We start from the raw sequence: 17,326 nt of genomic DNA, 5'->3' as shown, positions 1-17,326 counted from the left end.
TCAGGTACCATGGTACTTTTAAAATATGTCCACAATTCTTCGATATACCTCCCTTCAAGAGGTGGAGCTTAACTCCCCTCTCATTGAGTGTGGACTGGTCTTAGTGACTTGTTTCTAACAAACAGATTATGGTAGAAGTGATAGTGTGTGACTTCAGAAGATAGTTAATAAAAGTCATTTCTACTCTCTTGCTCTCTCGCTCCCTCTCCTCTCTCTGGTTTCAGTTGCTCTGAGGGAAAGTAAGCTTTCATATCATGGAGGACACTCAAGCAGCTAGCTCTATGGATGACACATGGTGAAGAATTGAGACCTTCTACCAACAGCCATGTGAGTAAGCCATCTTGTAGTGGGTCCTCCAGGCCCACTCAGGTCTTCATATGCTTCAGCCTTGGCCAAGAGCTTGTCTACAACATCATGAGAGATGTGAGCTAAACTGATGCTCCTGGACTCAGAGCCCTCAAAAACTATGAAATAATAAAAATTTGTTGTTTTAAGCTTCTAAGTTTTGGGGTAATTTGTTACACAGCAACAGATAACTAATACACCAAAGGTTGCATTTAGAGGTAGGTACTAGGTATTTTTAGCTTACAGTGCATATCCGTTGAACACTGATTTATGTCTAGTTTGGCCCCTGCGTTGGAGAACTGACTCTACCCGGCCAAGTCATTGAACTTCCTTGGGATTCAGTTTCCTCCAATACAGTTTTGGGTTTAAAAGCTTATCTTTATAGCCCCACCTCACTCTGAACTTCTTGGATTCTTTTTTTTTTTAGAGAGCACGCATGCACAGGGGTGAGGGTTGGAGAGCGCAGAGAGAGAATCTTACACAGGCTCCACACCCAGCCTGGAGCCCAACTTGGGGCTTGATCTCATGATCTTGAGACCATGACCTGAGCCAAACTCAAGAGTTGAATGCTTAACCACCTGAGCCACCCATGAGCCCCTGAACTTCTTGGATTTTATGACTTAAAAAATTCAACTGCAATTATATACTATGATAAACAAACACAGATGTGTTGTTAAAAGAGTAGCTACGATTTAATTGAGAAGTTACAGTACAATTAGAGTTTTATCAAAGAAAAAAATTTACATGAAAGATTTTCCAGGGAAAGCACAGTTAATGTCTTACTTAGTTTTATTTCTCCCTGGGCCTCAGTACCCGGCATATAGCAGGTACCCACGACTGAGGGCACCAAATGGTCATTTGTGACCCCTACTGTAATGTACACCGCTTGTGGAGTAAGGCTTCTGAACTAAGGGTTCAGACAATAATTCCTTCTGGGCACTGAAAGTACAGTGTGCTCTTGCCATGATGTGGGAGCTCCACTCTCATTAGCATTTAAAAAAGAACACTTATTAGCCGAACTACTAAATGTCCTTTATACAATATAATGAGTTTCATTGAAAAGAATCACCAGCTTAGCTAAGGAGAAATTTAAACACTTTGCCATCATTTATAAATTCAACCCTTCTAGGATGGCATTTTTAAAGGTACTTTGAATGAAGGGAAGAAGAAAAGTGGTAGAAATCTTGACAAAAGAAATGTAATTAGAGTAAAAAAATAAAAAAGGAAATTCTATGCTTTATGAAGATATCTTTGATCTTACTTCTCAGAAACCAGGGAAGCAGGGGCATTGTTGCCCATGACATTCTCTCTCTCTTTCTCTCCACTGTGCCTTGGAACAGGTAACTGGGATGGAACGTGCCTGCTTTTGTTAAAAGTGACGGAGAAAAATTGCACAAAACCATGATCAAAAACCACTATAATGCAAATCAATAAGGTGAAGGCACACTGCAGGAAACTCACACAAGTAATGGAATTGTACTTGATCTTTCTTTCAATATCTCATGATTACCCTAGACATTCGCTTTATGCATCTCACTCATTACATTTAAATTAATGCATCATATCAGAATTAAATAAAACCATTAATTAGCATATATTGCCTCCCCTCTATTTTTTGTCTGGGAATGTTAATGGTCATCATTCATTCATTCATTCATTCATTCATTCTGCAAGTATTTAATGAACTCCTAAGTTTAAGGCAAAAATCAAATGGTAAATTTCCATAACTTTTCACATAGACCACAATATCCGAAGAGGTTAGACAGGACAAAAATAGGTCTAGAGGTACAGAAGGTTAAGATAAATTTAGATGTTATATATATATAGTTTATCAAAAGGAAGTGTGGTGAGCAGTGAGATGGATGTCATAGACTGATGTCATTTCCTCCATGATGCTATCTTCTTTATCTTTGTAAGGCACAAATCTGATAATTATCATCATCTCTATGCCTAAAAGCCTTAAGCAGTTATTAGCCTTATAGGATACGGGCTAAATGTAGCACAGTGAGACACCAGAAGGTCTACCTGAAATCATCTCTCCATTTTAATTCTCAGCTCTCTCCCACACCCTTCCCTTTCTGCTCCCCGGGCTATACTAGCAGCCTCAACACACTCCCACCTACTTCCCCAAGGCTACCGCAGTCACAATGCACTACCTCTGTTTCTGGGACTCGTTGAGCTCTTCCTTAGTTTTATGCTTTTGCCTACTCTCTTCTCTTTGCTTTCATCCCCCATGAAGTCTGCATGATAATCTAATTATCCAAACATCCAACTCACAGTCAGCTTCCCATGAGCACGTTGCCTCCAGGAAGCAATTCAGTCCTCTGGTTCCCATGACATGTTGCACATCCCTCTGTGTTAACGTTTGTCACATGGGGTTGTTGTCTGTGCATGTGTGTGCTAGCATATGTATACACATGTGTGTGCACATGTGTGCATGTGCAAGTGTGTGTCCCCTGCTATATCAGAAACACCTAAGGATGAGAATCGGGTCTTACTTGTCTCGGTCTCTCTGGCTTCTAGCATGATTTCTGCCACACAGTCATGTGGTGCTTAGTCTACCATCAGTCCATGCTTGAATTGAAAAGCTGGAAAGCCCTTCCATCTGACTCAAAAAGTCAGATTTTGAGACTCAGTGGGAACAATATAAGCTCTGTAACTCTCCACCTTAGGGATATAGACAGTCTTAGAAAAAGCCATTACTACCACTCAGGAACAGGGAGATTTCCAAAAGAAATACCCAGCCCTCAGTGAGACTTTTCACCCCAGGATAAACCAGGGACTTTGGTTTTTGATCACTTCATCCTCAGATTTGATTTGACAATTTATTACACATGGTCTACCCAGTGATTTGTTCTCAAGATCAATGGCAAACTCTGATCCCTCCTCTCATCTTCATGCATTGCAGTCTGTAAGCAAGTGATCTCTGCCCAATTCTAGTCTGGGCGAAGGAACCAGATGCATATCTTATGCTCCATGTCAAGTCACAGGATGTTAGGTTTAGAGCATGATCCTTAAAACCTAGTCATATAGTTCAATCATTCATTTTACAAATGAGAAAACAGAAGCTCACAGGTGTTAAATTAATTAACCAAGGCCTCCACCATTAGTCATAGAGATGAGGGGCAAACTCCAGCATTCTGGACTCCCCCTTTTCTTTTCACCGTATCATCTGACCTCTCCCACATTCCAGACCTTTTTCTTGAGTTTCTTACAAAGTCATGCACGGCACATCCAATTTGGTACCATTTTTTTTATTGGAAATATAAATTTGGATTTGCATTGCTGCCTTTCCATTCAATGGTGATAAACACTCAAAATATCATCTGGGGGGAATGAAAATAAAATAAGCATCTGGAAAGAATGTGCTATAGTGAAGATGCTATTGTTTTTTCATAAATGCTAGACAAAGAATCTAGCTTTCAAAAATAAATGCATGAAAATATCTATGTCAACCCCAACCTGTACTTTAGTAAAAAATTAAAATGCACTAAAATTGCTAGATTTTCAAAAATTATAGAATTAAATATAAGATAAATGACTCATTACCTTAATCAGCTGAAAGTATAATAACGATCACCAAACCATTCATTCATTCATTCATTCATTCATTCATCCATCCATTCAAGGTTTACTGAAATAAATGATGCTAAGCCCCACAATTGCTGCTATTGCATCTATTAATCAAAGAGTATTTACTGGGGCGCCTGGGTGGCTCAGTCAGTTAAGCATCTGCCTTTGGTTCAGGTCACGAACCGCAGGGTCCTGGGATCATGAACCCCAAGGTCCTAGGATCGAGCCCCATATCAGGCTCCCTGCTCAGCAGGGCATCTGCTTCTCCCTCTCCCTTTCCCCCTGCTCATGAGCTCTCTCCCTCTCTCTCTCTCTCTCTCAAATAAATAAATAAAATCTTTAAAAAAGAAAAAAATATTTACTAACAGACAAAATAGTTTGAACTACAAAGTCAAAAGATCTAAGTACAAAATTTGCCTCTGCCACTTACAAGTTTTGGCAAACCCTCTAACACAGTCTTCTCTTTTCTGGGTTATTCCTATCAGCATACAAAAGTACTGCTATTTTTCCACCTTAAAAATAAAAAGATTTTTCTTTTGGCCTCACTTCTCCCTCCAGCTAGCATCTCATTTCCCTGCTCCCGGCAAAACTCCTTTGAAGAACTTGTCCATAAATGCAGTTTCCAATTTCTTTCCTTCCATCCTCTCTTGAACCTATTAGAATTAGGCATTTACCCTGATACTTCACCAGTATGGTTCTTACCAATGTCATCAATGATGTTCATGCTCTTCATCTTACTTGACCATTCAGCATTCATGCTCCTTCTTGAGACACTCTCTTCATTTGAGTTCCAGGACACCATATTTTCTTTATTTGCCTTCTCCCTACTGGCTACTATCTCTCAAACTCCTTTGCTGGTTCCCAACGTCTTACCATTGGGATGCCTCAGGGCTTGGTTTCTGGCTCTCTCCCCATCACTCTCCTAGACATCTCACCTAGTTTCATGTTTTCAATATTATCTCTATGCTGATGACATCCAAAATTATACTTCTCACCTCGACCTCTCTCCTGAACCCAGGAATTCTTTGTCCAACAAGCTACTCAACAGCTCCATTTTTTTTTGACTAATACACATCTCAAATGTAACAAGTCAATACTCTGTTTGAATTGTCCCTCAAACCTGCTGTCTTGCAGTGCTCCTTGGCTAATAAATAATGCCTCCATTCTTTAAAATTTAAATCATATTATGCCATGCCTTTACTTAAAAGCCTCCAATGTTTCCTCACCTCGTTTAGGCTCTCCATGACCTGTTTCTGTCACTGCCTTGATACTGTCTGTCATATTCTCCCCCAGTCCACTTTACCTCAGCCACATTGGTCATTTTGCCTCAGGTGGCCTCTGTATCTGTCATTCCCAATTTCTGGACAGCTCTGCTCCAAATGTCCACATAACTCTCTCTTTTACTTCTTTCAGTTATCACTTTCTTATTGAGACCTTCCCTGACCATCCAAAATTGCAACCCTGCCTCCCCATACCTACACTCCTAATTCCCTTCTCTACTTTATCATTGGCCTTATGACTTGCCATAAACACACTATCTATTTAGCACATTTGTTCTGATTACAAAAAAATATCCTCTACCAGAAGAAATCCTCTTTTGTTCACTCTTGTACCCCAGCACCTTGAACAGTGACTGGAACAAAAAAGGCTCTCAGAAAATATTAGTTAAATGAATGAAGGTAAGCAGTGATAATAAGGAGAGCTACTTCTTATGTAGAAAAGTAAGTAGAAAGTAAATGAAATAAGTACTTCATACATGTTAATGCATAATACATGTTAATTATTTAAATTAATATTATATTAATGTGTATATGTTGAAAATAATTTTTAGGTGGGAACTGCAGGAAGGGAAGGAGAAATTCTAGTTAAAAGGGCTGGTATAGAAGTGCATGGTTTTGCAAGTTAGCCTCAGGCAAGGTAAAGATAGCTATGGAGACACCCTGGAATTTGGCCTAGATTACCAGCTCCGGGGCCTGCTTAGCAAGTGAGGGCTTGAAGGAGGAAAGCATTGGGAGGCAGGCTGGGATCTGTGTGAGTAGTATCATGGTCTGTATGCAGTCTTCTGGACAGTTCAGGGTGAAACCTCTAGGCTCACAGACTACTATGTGCTGATGTCCATCTTGAGTACCTCTAGCAGCGTTCAGTTTCTCGGGCAGGAGTCAGGGCTTACAGTATTTGTCTATTCCTATGGCTAGGTGTGAATACCCTAAAGGAAGCAGATCACTGCAAGTCCAGGGAAAGGGATTGCTGCACATGTTCGTATACTCTTTAATAGAATGATTTGCTATCAAAATATAAATCCTTGTGGTGAGTAACAGCACCTGAGTGTCTCTGTTATGCTGCTCTGTGCCTAACACATAGTGATGTTAGTTACATGTTTTTTCATAGGTTGGAGTGAAAATCAATTCACAAAACATATTTTAAAGTGAAAATGCAATTTTAAAAAGGCACTCTAATTCTTGAAGCTATAAAGGATATATAATTCTCAAAAGTCTCTGTATCCAGATGTAGCTATTTGATTAGCTGATACAGGCACAGTCCATGAATAAAATTTTCTTCTAAACCATATCGCCTTTGCATTTTACGATACAAAGTGGATTTTCATAGATAGTCCCTAGACTTCACTAACTGACTTCCTTTGTTCCCATTACACAGTTCTGGGGACGGAGGCACAGAGCCTGGGTAACTTCTACTTTTCTCACTGACAGTAAACACAGTGTGGGGAGGTACAAAGGAAGATACTGTTCTCTATAACCATGTATTATCATATAATACTTTCCAAATCTTTCCCAGTTTCAGAGAGGACATAGTGGTAACCTCTATAATACCTGCCTCAGCCTTTCTTTACAATTTGTAATTGGTTTCCCACATGGAGTTTGAACTTTGCTTGCTACATGGTACAGATAGGGCCACAAACCTCTTATCTGTGAAGTTAAAGGGCTGGATATCGTTTCTTTCAAAGGGTGACCTCAGACTCTGTACACTAGGGTGGAAAATATGGGCGTGGAGGTATGTATGTGTGTCTAAATATGTACATATGCAAGATATACATGTACTTTGAGAGAAAGAGAAATAGAAGATGATAAATCCTGAGAGAAAAGAAATGAAGAAAGGTATGAGAAGGGAAGGCTGTGGGACACTGATTTTGGCTTTGTCTCCCCTAGGTGCTAGGTTGCTGTCTTGCCATGAGATGAGTTATCTTTGAAGTTCTGCTGAGCAGTCTAGATAGTGTGACTTAAAAGTGCGAGTCCCTAACCAGAATTCAGTTCCCCAGAATACAAATGCTCAGAGAACCAGACAAGGTCAGAAAAAGCCAGCCCAAGACATTTCCCTTTAAACCCTAGAGAATGCTGTAGTCTCCATAATTAAAACTACATTGGAGTTTCTAGGTATTGGTATCATTTTTTTTTTCATTTTTAAAAACTATGGGTCCTTAAAATATCTATAATTGCATCTTTATAATTCCTCTGATGGTCAGAGGGGGAAGGGTGACCTGAGAGTCCCTGGGTAGGTGGAAGGTAGGGTGAGGGCCCACTGAGCTTGGGACATGACAAAGAGAAAGAGGAAGCTAATAACCATTTTAGAGAGCTTTTAAGGTAAATCTTCAAAAACTACTTAGGAATTCCTGGCCAATTACAGGTTTTGCTCAGACGTAACTTTGGCTTTCTCTACCCCCACTGTCCCAATATTATATTAAATACCCAGCATTGTTGGGCTTATTATAGAAGATTCTCTGCCTCCATTTGCATTTTGGGGTAGATTGCAATCATTTGGTCCAATTCTTCATTACTCTCTATATCCATACTCCTTACCACATAACCCTGCAGTGCTCTCCCACTGTGGGCTGGTGACCTGCTCAGTCTCTTGACCATAGGCTCACGCGTATGCTTTTCTTTGGCCAATAGGATGTGAAAACGTGACGCAAGCAGAGGCTTTAAGTAGACTTGCACCTTAAGACTTGCTCTTCTGCTAGGAGAAGAGTGACAGACAGATGACACCAGCCCATGCCCCAGCCAAGCCCACTCTAGACTTAAATCCTGCAGATGTGTGACAAATAAACGTTATTTTCAGATGCTACTGAGGTTAGGCTGTATGGTTGTTTGTTACACAGTACAAGATTACTGATACAGACGTCATTTGATCCAGGCTCCTCTTGTCTACCAGAGTCATATTTCTAAAATGGAACTCCAATTATCCTAAAATTACTTTGTTTCAGACCCTTCAGTGGCTTCCCATTATGGGCTGAATGGGGCCTCCCCCCCAAATTCCTATCTTGAAGTCCTAACCCTTAGTACCTCAGAAAGTGGACTTATTTGGAAATAGGGTCATGTAAAATATAATTAGTTGATTTAAAATGAGGTTATAGTAGAGTAGAGTGGGCCTCTAATCTAATATGACTGATGTCCTTATAAAAAAGGGACATTTGGAGACAAACACATTCATAGAGAGAACGCCATGTGAACATGAAGGGTTGAAATTAAGATGACGTGTCTGCAAGTTAAAGAACACCGAAGATTGCTCAAAAACCACCAGAAGCTAAGAGAGAGGAATAGAACAGATTCTCCCTCACAGCCCTTCAGAAGGAACTAATCCTGCTGACATCTTGATCTCAGACTTCTACATTTCTCATACGATACATTTCTGTTGGTTAAGACACTCCCCATTACCTTTAGGACAAAGTCTAAACACTCCTTCGCAAGGTATGGAAGTCCTCTCATAAGCTGGTCTCTGGCTCTATCTGTGGTTTCATCCCTCACTGTTGCCTTATCCCATTCACTAGCCACACGGAACTAGTTACAGTGCTTTGATCAATTGCTTCAGAGATTTTTGTCCATCCTCAACTTTGGCTTCAAATGCTCTTCATGCTACCTTCCCACCCACTAGATCCCACATGATTACCTAATTGACTTCTATTTGTACGTCAAGCTTCAGATCGGACATCATGTCTGGAAACTTTCTCTTCACCTTCCCAATCCTAACTAAAGAGGATGCCCTAATGAATGCTCCCCAAACATCCTATACAGATATTCCTATCACAGTCTGTATCACACAGTGGATAATTAATTGTTCATTCCACATCCTTATCCTCATCAACAGACTTGATAATGAACCTCTTAAAGACAAGGTCATAGCCTATGTCCTTTTATCCCTAGTATCTAGCATAGTGCTTGGCACAGAGGGGCTGTGCAGCACGTTTGTGTAAGCAATCTATGAGGGTTCATGTCCAAATATCCAAACACATGTGTTTTTGGCATATGGGAGATACATTCCGTTAGTGTGACAACTGGCATCTGAGTTTACTTAGAAGTGAAAGCACCCAATTAAAGACCAAACATTGCTTCCTTATTCTTCTTCATTTCCTTCTCTCTATATAACTACCCAATCTCACATGCTTTATAATGCTTTTAGATGTAAGTGACTGAATTATTACTGACTGTGGGCCTTTCATCTTCAAAACTGATAGTCTATGTTCCACATTTCTCAGGAGGGAGAGACTATTATAACTATATTTTTGCTTACCAAGAGAATTTTAATGGTTATCCTGGAGGAAAAAAAAATCTATAAATATCCAACCTATAATGAAGCCTTAAGCTTACTTTCTTCCTTCACTAATGAAATTCTTTCCGAGGGCATTGGCAGAATTACAACATAACCATTACACTGTGAAAAGAGACAAAGCCTGTAGTGAATTTTTTCTTTTACCTGTTTAGTCCTCATTTTGGAATCCAACGACAGATTGTTGTAGGTATAATGTGCCTGCGTGACTCCACAGAAGAGAACAGCAACTATTCCTGAAATTCAAAAAGCATACCGGTCAAAACCAATTTCCTTTCCCATCTAAGCCAAAGGGTAGGGCCACAACAGCTAGAAGAAGAGGGACTTGGTGTCAGTGAATTAAAATTGCTAATAATTACCATAATTATCAGCCTCCATAATTAAGAGGATCCTGTATTGGGGTATACCTTGCTACTTGTTTTAAACACGGGTCCTACAGGATTAACCCCAAGAAAAGTATTAAGAAGTACTTTCTGAGGATAAATGATTCTTTGGTCACGAGTTAAGAAAGTTATACTTGGGGAAACATGAACAAAAGACTACGTGGTCAACTCCGGGCTTCTCATAGCCAGTGCCAACTGCTTTTTTTTTTTGCATTTTATCCTAAATGCTGGCATATTTGCTCAAACATTTGCTTTTCACTGGGTACCCTGAGGAACCTGAAGAGGTTCCTGTCATACATAATTTAGTATTGAAAACCATGAGTCACAAACTTAAGAAATCTATAAGGGTTTTGTTGCCCCTGCCAATGCCTCTCCTTGCCAAGCATGAGAGAAAGGTCCTTGTTGGCCCCATGCCTCCCTGACAAAGCTGGGTGTTCTATTTTCTGCTGCTGAAGAATCTAGTGAGTGCATCCAAGGCACACGCTCCTTGCAGGTAAGCTGGTCTGTTCTTGTGTGCTTCCTACCCACAGTGGGCCCTCAGCTGCTTCTATGCTGGCTGCAGGATTGATTTCTTTTTTTTTTTTTAAAGATTTTATTTATTTATTTATTTATTTATTTATTTATTTATTTATTTATTTGACAGACAGAGAGAGAGAGAGAGCACAAGTAGGCAGAGCTGCAGGCAGAGGGAGAGGGAGAAGCAGGTTCCCCGCGGAACAGGGAGCCTGATGCGGGACTCCATCCCAGGACCCTGGGATCATGACCTGAGCCGAAGGCAGACACTTAACGACTGAGCCACCCAGGCACCCCTGCAGGATTGATTTCTTAAGCCATCAGTATACCCAGCTTTAAATGCGACATGAAGTCATACATACACTAGGTGTTCCCGGGGGGTAGAAGAGTAGCAACCATGAGACAAATGTTGTTATTTGTCTCTGGGCTGTTATTCTCTGTTATCACCCCTGAGCTGGGGTAGGGAAGTGGTGAGCATGGCATTTTACTTTGGATTAAAGATTCTATTCATTATGGGAAATTGAGCATAGAGGAGGGCTTTGGGAAAAACACAAGATGTAAGTATTCCTCAAGTCAGACCAAGGGAATCAAATTGAATTTTAAGCAGCAGAATCTTTCCAACTAAAAACACTCATAAATTAAATGCTGATGATTCTTAAGAGTATAGAGATATGTGAACTGAATACTGACATCGCAAATGAATCCACAGTAAAGAATTTTAAGAACCAAGCATTTTTTTTTTTTTTTTTTTGGTATTTAGACTGTACGCTTCTATTTATATGTTGGTTATTACTTGGATTGGCTTTGGATAAAGTATTGCTAAGACATATTTACCTAATACAAGTGCATAGACATTTACATTACTTATTTCCTTTTAATATGCTTCAAAGTTTTAGGCAAAAGAATAAAAATGACTAGGAAATTTTACCAAGAAATATATATGCAGTAAGCAGTCTATAGATTTTTGGGTAACTTTTCCGTTTCTTAGCCTCTCTTCAGAAATTCTAAGAAAAGGATGCTTATAAAATATTATATATTACTCTTCACAAAAATTCTATTAAAAAACCACCAATACCAGGGACACTTTTAGGGTACTGAAGCACTTTAAGTACTCTGAGGCACTAGGAAGATTGCCATGCATGTTGTTTTGTTATCAAATATTTTTCTTTCCTTATTTAAAAATGTAATTTACCTATCTCTGCTGATTCTATCGTCTGTTGGAGATTTTTCTGGATGAGGTTTAGCTGACCCTCCCACTGATGTGGAAACGTTTTGATTGTATATTGATTTGCAGAGAAGTGATGAATAAAAAGGGTGGGAGAGTGTGTGGGTAGTGCATAAATGTATTCTGAGAACAAGAAGTGGTAACAAAGAAGTGTTATAAAAGATAGGGAGGAGATTTAAGACTGGCTGAACACCTATGGTGGGCCAAGAATGCACCGTTGCGGTTTTTTTTTTTTTTAATGTCATCTTATTTATTGCATTGATTTATTATTTCACAATAGGCTTAGCACTATTAACCAGCTCTTCCTACTGTCTTCCCCTTCTCAGTAACAGCATTTCCATTCTTCTTGCTGCTCAGGCTAAAATTCTGGATCACCATTTACTTTTCTTCTCTCTGTAGATCAGTGATTTTGTTGGCTTGACCTTTGAAACTTACCTGAACCCAGCCACTTCTCAACACTGCTTCCCCTAACACATTTTCCAAGCCACCATCATTGTTTTTTGCCTAGATTACAGATTCCTGATTGGTCCCCTTGTCTCCCCTGTTAGGCTCCTGCAGTCTAGCTTCCATCCAGCCATAGTGATTCTTTTAAGACAATTGAGATCATGTGAGATCATGTCAGTTCTCTTCCCTAAACTTTGTAATAGATCCCCATGAATAAAAGGCCCTGTAGGATCTAGTCCAGCCCCCTTCTTCCCTTCCCACAGTTCTCTAAGCTCATCTCCTACTATACTCATCCCTTGCTGTACACTATATCCTTGCTAAGCACATTCCACTGCAGGGCCCTTGAGTTTCTGGTTCCTACTGTTTGGAAAGCTCTTCAGATATCCACATGGCTCCCTCCTTCCCTTAAGATATTACACTATCAGATAGGTCTTCTGTATGCATTCTATAAAAATGATCCCTCCCATCATTCTCTCCTTGCCTATCTTGCTTTGTTCCTTTTAATATTATTTACTGCCACCTAACATTTTATAAATTCCTGCGTTTATTTTCTGCCTTCTAGAATGGCAAAGGAAAGCTCATTGAATGCAGGGAGATTCACTGGTCTCTAACCCTTTGAGCAATGCCAGGCACATGGTAGGCATTCAGTGAGTATTTGTTGAATAAATTAATGCATATTCCTATTCCTATGTAACATGTAAGAAACAAAAGTAATTTACTTAAGGTCACCTTGAAAGGGGCAGAGCTGAGATTCAAAATTTCACAAACTTCCTGTGCTTTACTGCCTGTATCAGACCATCTGTGAATGTTTTAAGGTAATCTTAAACCATCTAAAAAATATCATTTCTGATGTCCCAGGCAAATCGAGATAAGATGATGAAGATTACATATCCGGAGGGGCTGGTATCTTGTTTGAGGATATATTCCCTAGTAGTTCCATTGGTTTTCGTTTCCTTGCCTTCATTAGAACACTAACAGGCAATGTTTCTGCTAATACTTTTTTTTTTTTTAGTTCTGTGTACAGATACGTCACACAAACAAACAATGAAAAGTGTGCCTATATGACCAGAAGCTTGGTACTGTAATTAAAAGAAAACAACTGAGTTGATCTAACCTTGAGTATTAGCCTACAAAATCATAATTCTATACCTTAGTAATTAATTAACTCACACAAATTACTATAGTTAGTATGACTTTTACAAGCCAAAACATATTTTGAAAATGTTTCAACTAAATACACCTATAAATTCTCTGCCATCTAAGCGGATTCAGAGTTGAGAGTTTTCTCTCTTACAAGAGTGGATTTTAGTTGTCACTGTATTTTTGCATCCCTATGCCGGCCAGCACTAGCTGTACTACTGCTATGTAGGGCCCTAGACAACTCTCTCACATGCTCTGTATCTCAGATTCTCAGGTGTACAAGGGGGGTACCATTTGGTGCAAGTGAGCAAACTAGCGTCTTGGCTCCTAACCCACCTTCTTGTGCTCTCCCTGTGATCCTGGAGCTGGGGCTCTGCAGACCACATCTTCCTTCCCCAGATCCTGGAGCGCTCTGCGGATATGGGCCCCAGAAGGAGGCTAGGAGGGGAGAAGAGGCCTTGCTGTCCTCTTGCTTGCCTGCAGCTCCTGTCAGCGGCATCTCACAGTGGTTTTTCACCATAGCTTTCATGTTGCTTCCAGCCCCATGGGCCCCCTCAGAGAAAGCAACAATAGCCAGCCAATGACCTCACAGGTCTCGGTCCCAGCTCAGCAGTTTCCTCTTAGGAACTTCTAGATTCTCTTCCATTTGCTCCTCCTGTCCCAAGTTGCTTCCTGCAATTACTACCTGGATAGCCTCAGTGCCCGCTTTGTCCTTTTTCAGCTCTCTACCACCTATACACCCAATCTCCTGCATTAAACTCTGGGCTTAGCCAGCCGGTTTCTCTTTTTCTGACTGAATCCTGACCAGTACTCTCCTGTGGGTCCCTTCTCATCCTAAACGTTGATCGTTCTCAGAAACCATTGAAGGTTTGTCATCTGGTAATAAAATCCATTTGCTCTGCACCCTCCTGTTATAACTGGACAATGGAGGATGCCAATGGCAGCTGAGATGCTGTGCCAAGCCCCCAAAGACTGGACTCAGTCTCCTTTCAATCTTACTTATGGTTAGAATTGGCATTTTAAAAAAGTGTGAATTTGAGCCACTAGATTGGAACAAAAGACTTGGGGGAAGGAGGTAAGTTAGGCCGAGAACTATTAAAGAGCCATGGGTTGCACCTGGACATGTGTCTTCTGATTCCCAATCACATGATCTTTCCAAAATACGAGCACTATCCTACAATGGAGTGGCTGCCTTGAAGTGTGAGAAGTTCCCTATCATTTGAAATGCTTGGGTTGAATGATTGTCTGCCAGAGCTGCTGTGGGAAAAAAAATTTTCATAAAGGAAAGGTTTGAATATCCTCCAGTTCCCTGGGTCTGTCATTTTCCTATATACTATTTTGTTAGTTTACTAGGATTAACACCTCAATTTAGCCTTTTTTTTTTTTTTAAGGACGAGGAACTAACGCTGGTTCCAAATGAAACCTTTAGACATTTTCAGTAGAGGGGGCCCAGCTTTCTCAAAAGGTAAAGACTAGATAAACTTTCAGACTTTCAAATATCCTGTTAGACAGACAACTCTTCTAAAATAAAATTTTAAAATACAACATTACCATACCTTCTAATCACAAAAACTTAATTTTTTCAAGTGACCTATGAGGTTTAAAGATAAACTCAGGAAGTCTCCTCTGTGTAGAAAGAAGATGTTTCTAAATCTTTAGACCACAAACCTTCAGGTCAAACGACATTGAATACAGTGAATTCTGATGTCACTGTCCAAGTGACAGATGCAGCTCACCTCAGAGGAACCCACTTCCTTTCTTCTCTCTCTTGCTGTTTCTCACCTCTCTGTTTGGCTTGTCCTTGTCACTTCCAGGCTGGGCTTAACTTGCAGCATATCCTACTGTCCTTCCCCTACATCAGAAGCTTCTTGACCCCACCCGAAAGTTCAGCTATGGCCCAAGAATCTGGATTAAGCAAGAGAGATTTCAAAACTCTACCTAATGCCTCTGGAATGTCAATGTACATTGGAATCACCTGGGAATCTTGTTAAGATGCAGATTCTACTTCAGTAGGTTTGGAGTGGAGCCCATGATTCTGCATTTTATACTACCAGGGATGTCCGTGCACTGGTCCTAGCATCACACTTTGAGAAGCAAATCTCCGACCAACACTTCGGTATTAAGTATCAATTCACCTTTGCTATGGCTTGGCTTTGACCTTGCATGGTCCAAAATGTCTTTTGCTAACCATAAAAAAATTTTTAAAATTTTATTTCTGTGTTTTAGTCTCTATTTTTTCTTTCTGTAACTTTCCAGAATTGACATGATTCCATGAAGTAATTTCAGTTTCATGGGACAATTATCTATCAAGGACATTTGAAGAGTTTAAATTTTTTTCTTTATATTAGAATTATTTATTTTTAATCCCAGCACTACTAGAATGTGAAAGAAATTATTTGCAAGGAATAAAATTGATAATATATTTTGCTATCAAACAGTTTAATAATATTCCCCTCAAAAAAAAAAGCAATAAATCACATTCTTCAATCACAATGCTATAAAATTGGAAATTAACAAAAAAAGCATATCAACAAAAATGTAACCATTAGGGGTTTTTAACTGTATTCTTGTAGATGAAATTGGAGTTGAAGATGAAATCAAATTTGAAATTTTAGCTTATGTAGAAATAAATAACAGTAAGTATAGAGTACATTTCTTATCAAAGCCAATGAGATTAAACCAGATTATTCAGAGGGAAGTTTATAGTCTTGCATGCATTCCATTAGGAAAAAAAAATAAAAGAATTGGAGTATTTTACCTCAAGAAGCTAAACAAGAGACATAACAATGGACCCAAAGAAAGTAGAATTAAAAACCTAATAAAAGAAAAATGAAAACAAAATAGTCAAAGAGAAAATATAAAAACTAGACTTGGTCAGTAAATTTAAGAATTGTAAAGTAACAGTGTGGTTTATGCCTCTCAGGGCCTGGGGTCTGTCAGGTCGCCACCCTTCCCAGGATGCCGTTCTCTGGTCATGGCTGCAGGCAGAAAAGTGGTGACGTTGGTCAATGGCTTCACCCATTTAAGAGTCAATTTTCTCATTTGGATAGCACCCGATCTGTCTTACAGGTCTGTTCTGAGCAATGTCATGGATATTAACATGCTTCATAAACTAAACATAAGTACATCCTAGATTTTACTATAATTACTAGAAGTAGATGAAAGGAAGAAGACATGAAAAGAAGAAGTAACTTTGAGAAGCTCATTCTATGGGTAGACACAACAACACTTCCTGTTTAATACATTGCTGGGGGAAGAAGTACAAAGAATCTAGTACATGTCTTGCATATTCTATACCCTTAATCATTATTTTTTGCCATATCTTCCACAGTAACTCCTGTGTCAAGGAAAAACAAATGAAAATGTGCTCCTTAGTCCTAGTAATCCAAACTTAGACAATTCTCAGTAATACTACAGTTAAGGGACTAGTTTTTTGCAAGTTACCTTGGGTATCTGCTATCATCTACTCAAATTCTATTTATCTATGGAGATCATTCAGTGAGCAAAGCACAGTTTATGGCTATGGGGGACACAAGGATGAATAAACCTGGTCTTAGACCTCAGGCAGCTTTATATCTCCTCACAGAGACAACATGTACACAAAGACATCTAATAGCAGGTATAATGTAGTAGGTGACAAGAAAACAGAAATCCTGAGAGAGTGTGATTTCTTTTGGGCTGGGGAAGGTGTAAGAGAAATGGGGAAATTTTTTCTAAAAGATGCAGAGGCATTTGGGCCTTGAAAGATGAGAAGAGTTGGAGGATGCAAGGTCAGGAGCAAGGAAGTGTGAGTGAAGGGAGAGAGGCAGGAGACTGTGGGGCATGTGTGAGAAACATGCAGTTTATCTGCACACTTTGGGTTTTAATCAAGTATAGGTTAGGACATAAATACAAATAGAATTAATTGATTAATTACATTTTTCTGAATAAAAAACTTAATAAAAGAAACAATTATCACAGTGTATTAATTGTCAAACTACTGTAAGCACAAAAGCATTTATCTTACATGTTTTATTAGTCCTTTTATAAAAATTAGAAATATGAAACATCCAGTATGTATGTCCTATGCAGGCAAACATTGTTACATTTTCCTTCCCAACATAAGTAAAAACTGATCATTCTCTTTCCATCTCTGCTGCAAAAACAA

At 39.4% G+C, this 17,326-nt stretch overlaps 1 protein-coding gene across 1 annotated transcript in view; it reads right to left on the bottom strand.

Moving 5' to 3' along the window:
• The window catches only part of SLC9A9 (solute carrier family 9 member A9), a 554,145-nt gene that overhangs the window by 281,048 nt on the left and 255,771 nt on the right, over nt 1-17,326 (bottom strand). The window contains exon 9 of the mRNA XM_021678860.1: nt 9,622-9,710. Coding sequence (XP_021534535.1) covers nt 9,622-9,710 — 89 coding nt within the window. The remainder of the gene's footprint in view (nt 1-9,621; nt 9,711-17,326) is intronic.

The sequence above is a fragment of the Neomonachus schauinslandi genome, chromosome 1 (genome assembly GCF_002201575.2).
Source record: "Neomonachus schauinslandi chromosome 1, ASM220157v2, whole genome shotgun sequence".
NCBI classification, from domain to species: Eukaryota; Metazoa; Chordata; class Mammalia; order Carnivora; family Phocidae; genus Neomonachus; species Neomonachus schauinslandi.
The sequence above is the reverse complement of the archived record's forward strand: the minus strand, read 5'-3'. Positions and strand labels throughout refer to the sequence as shown.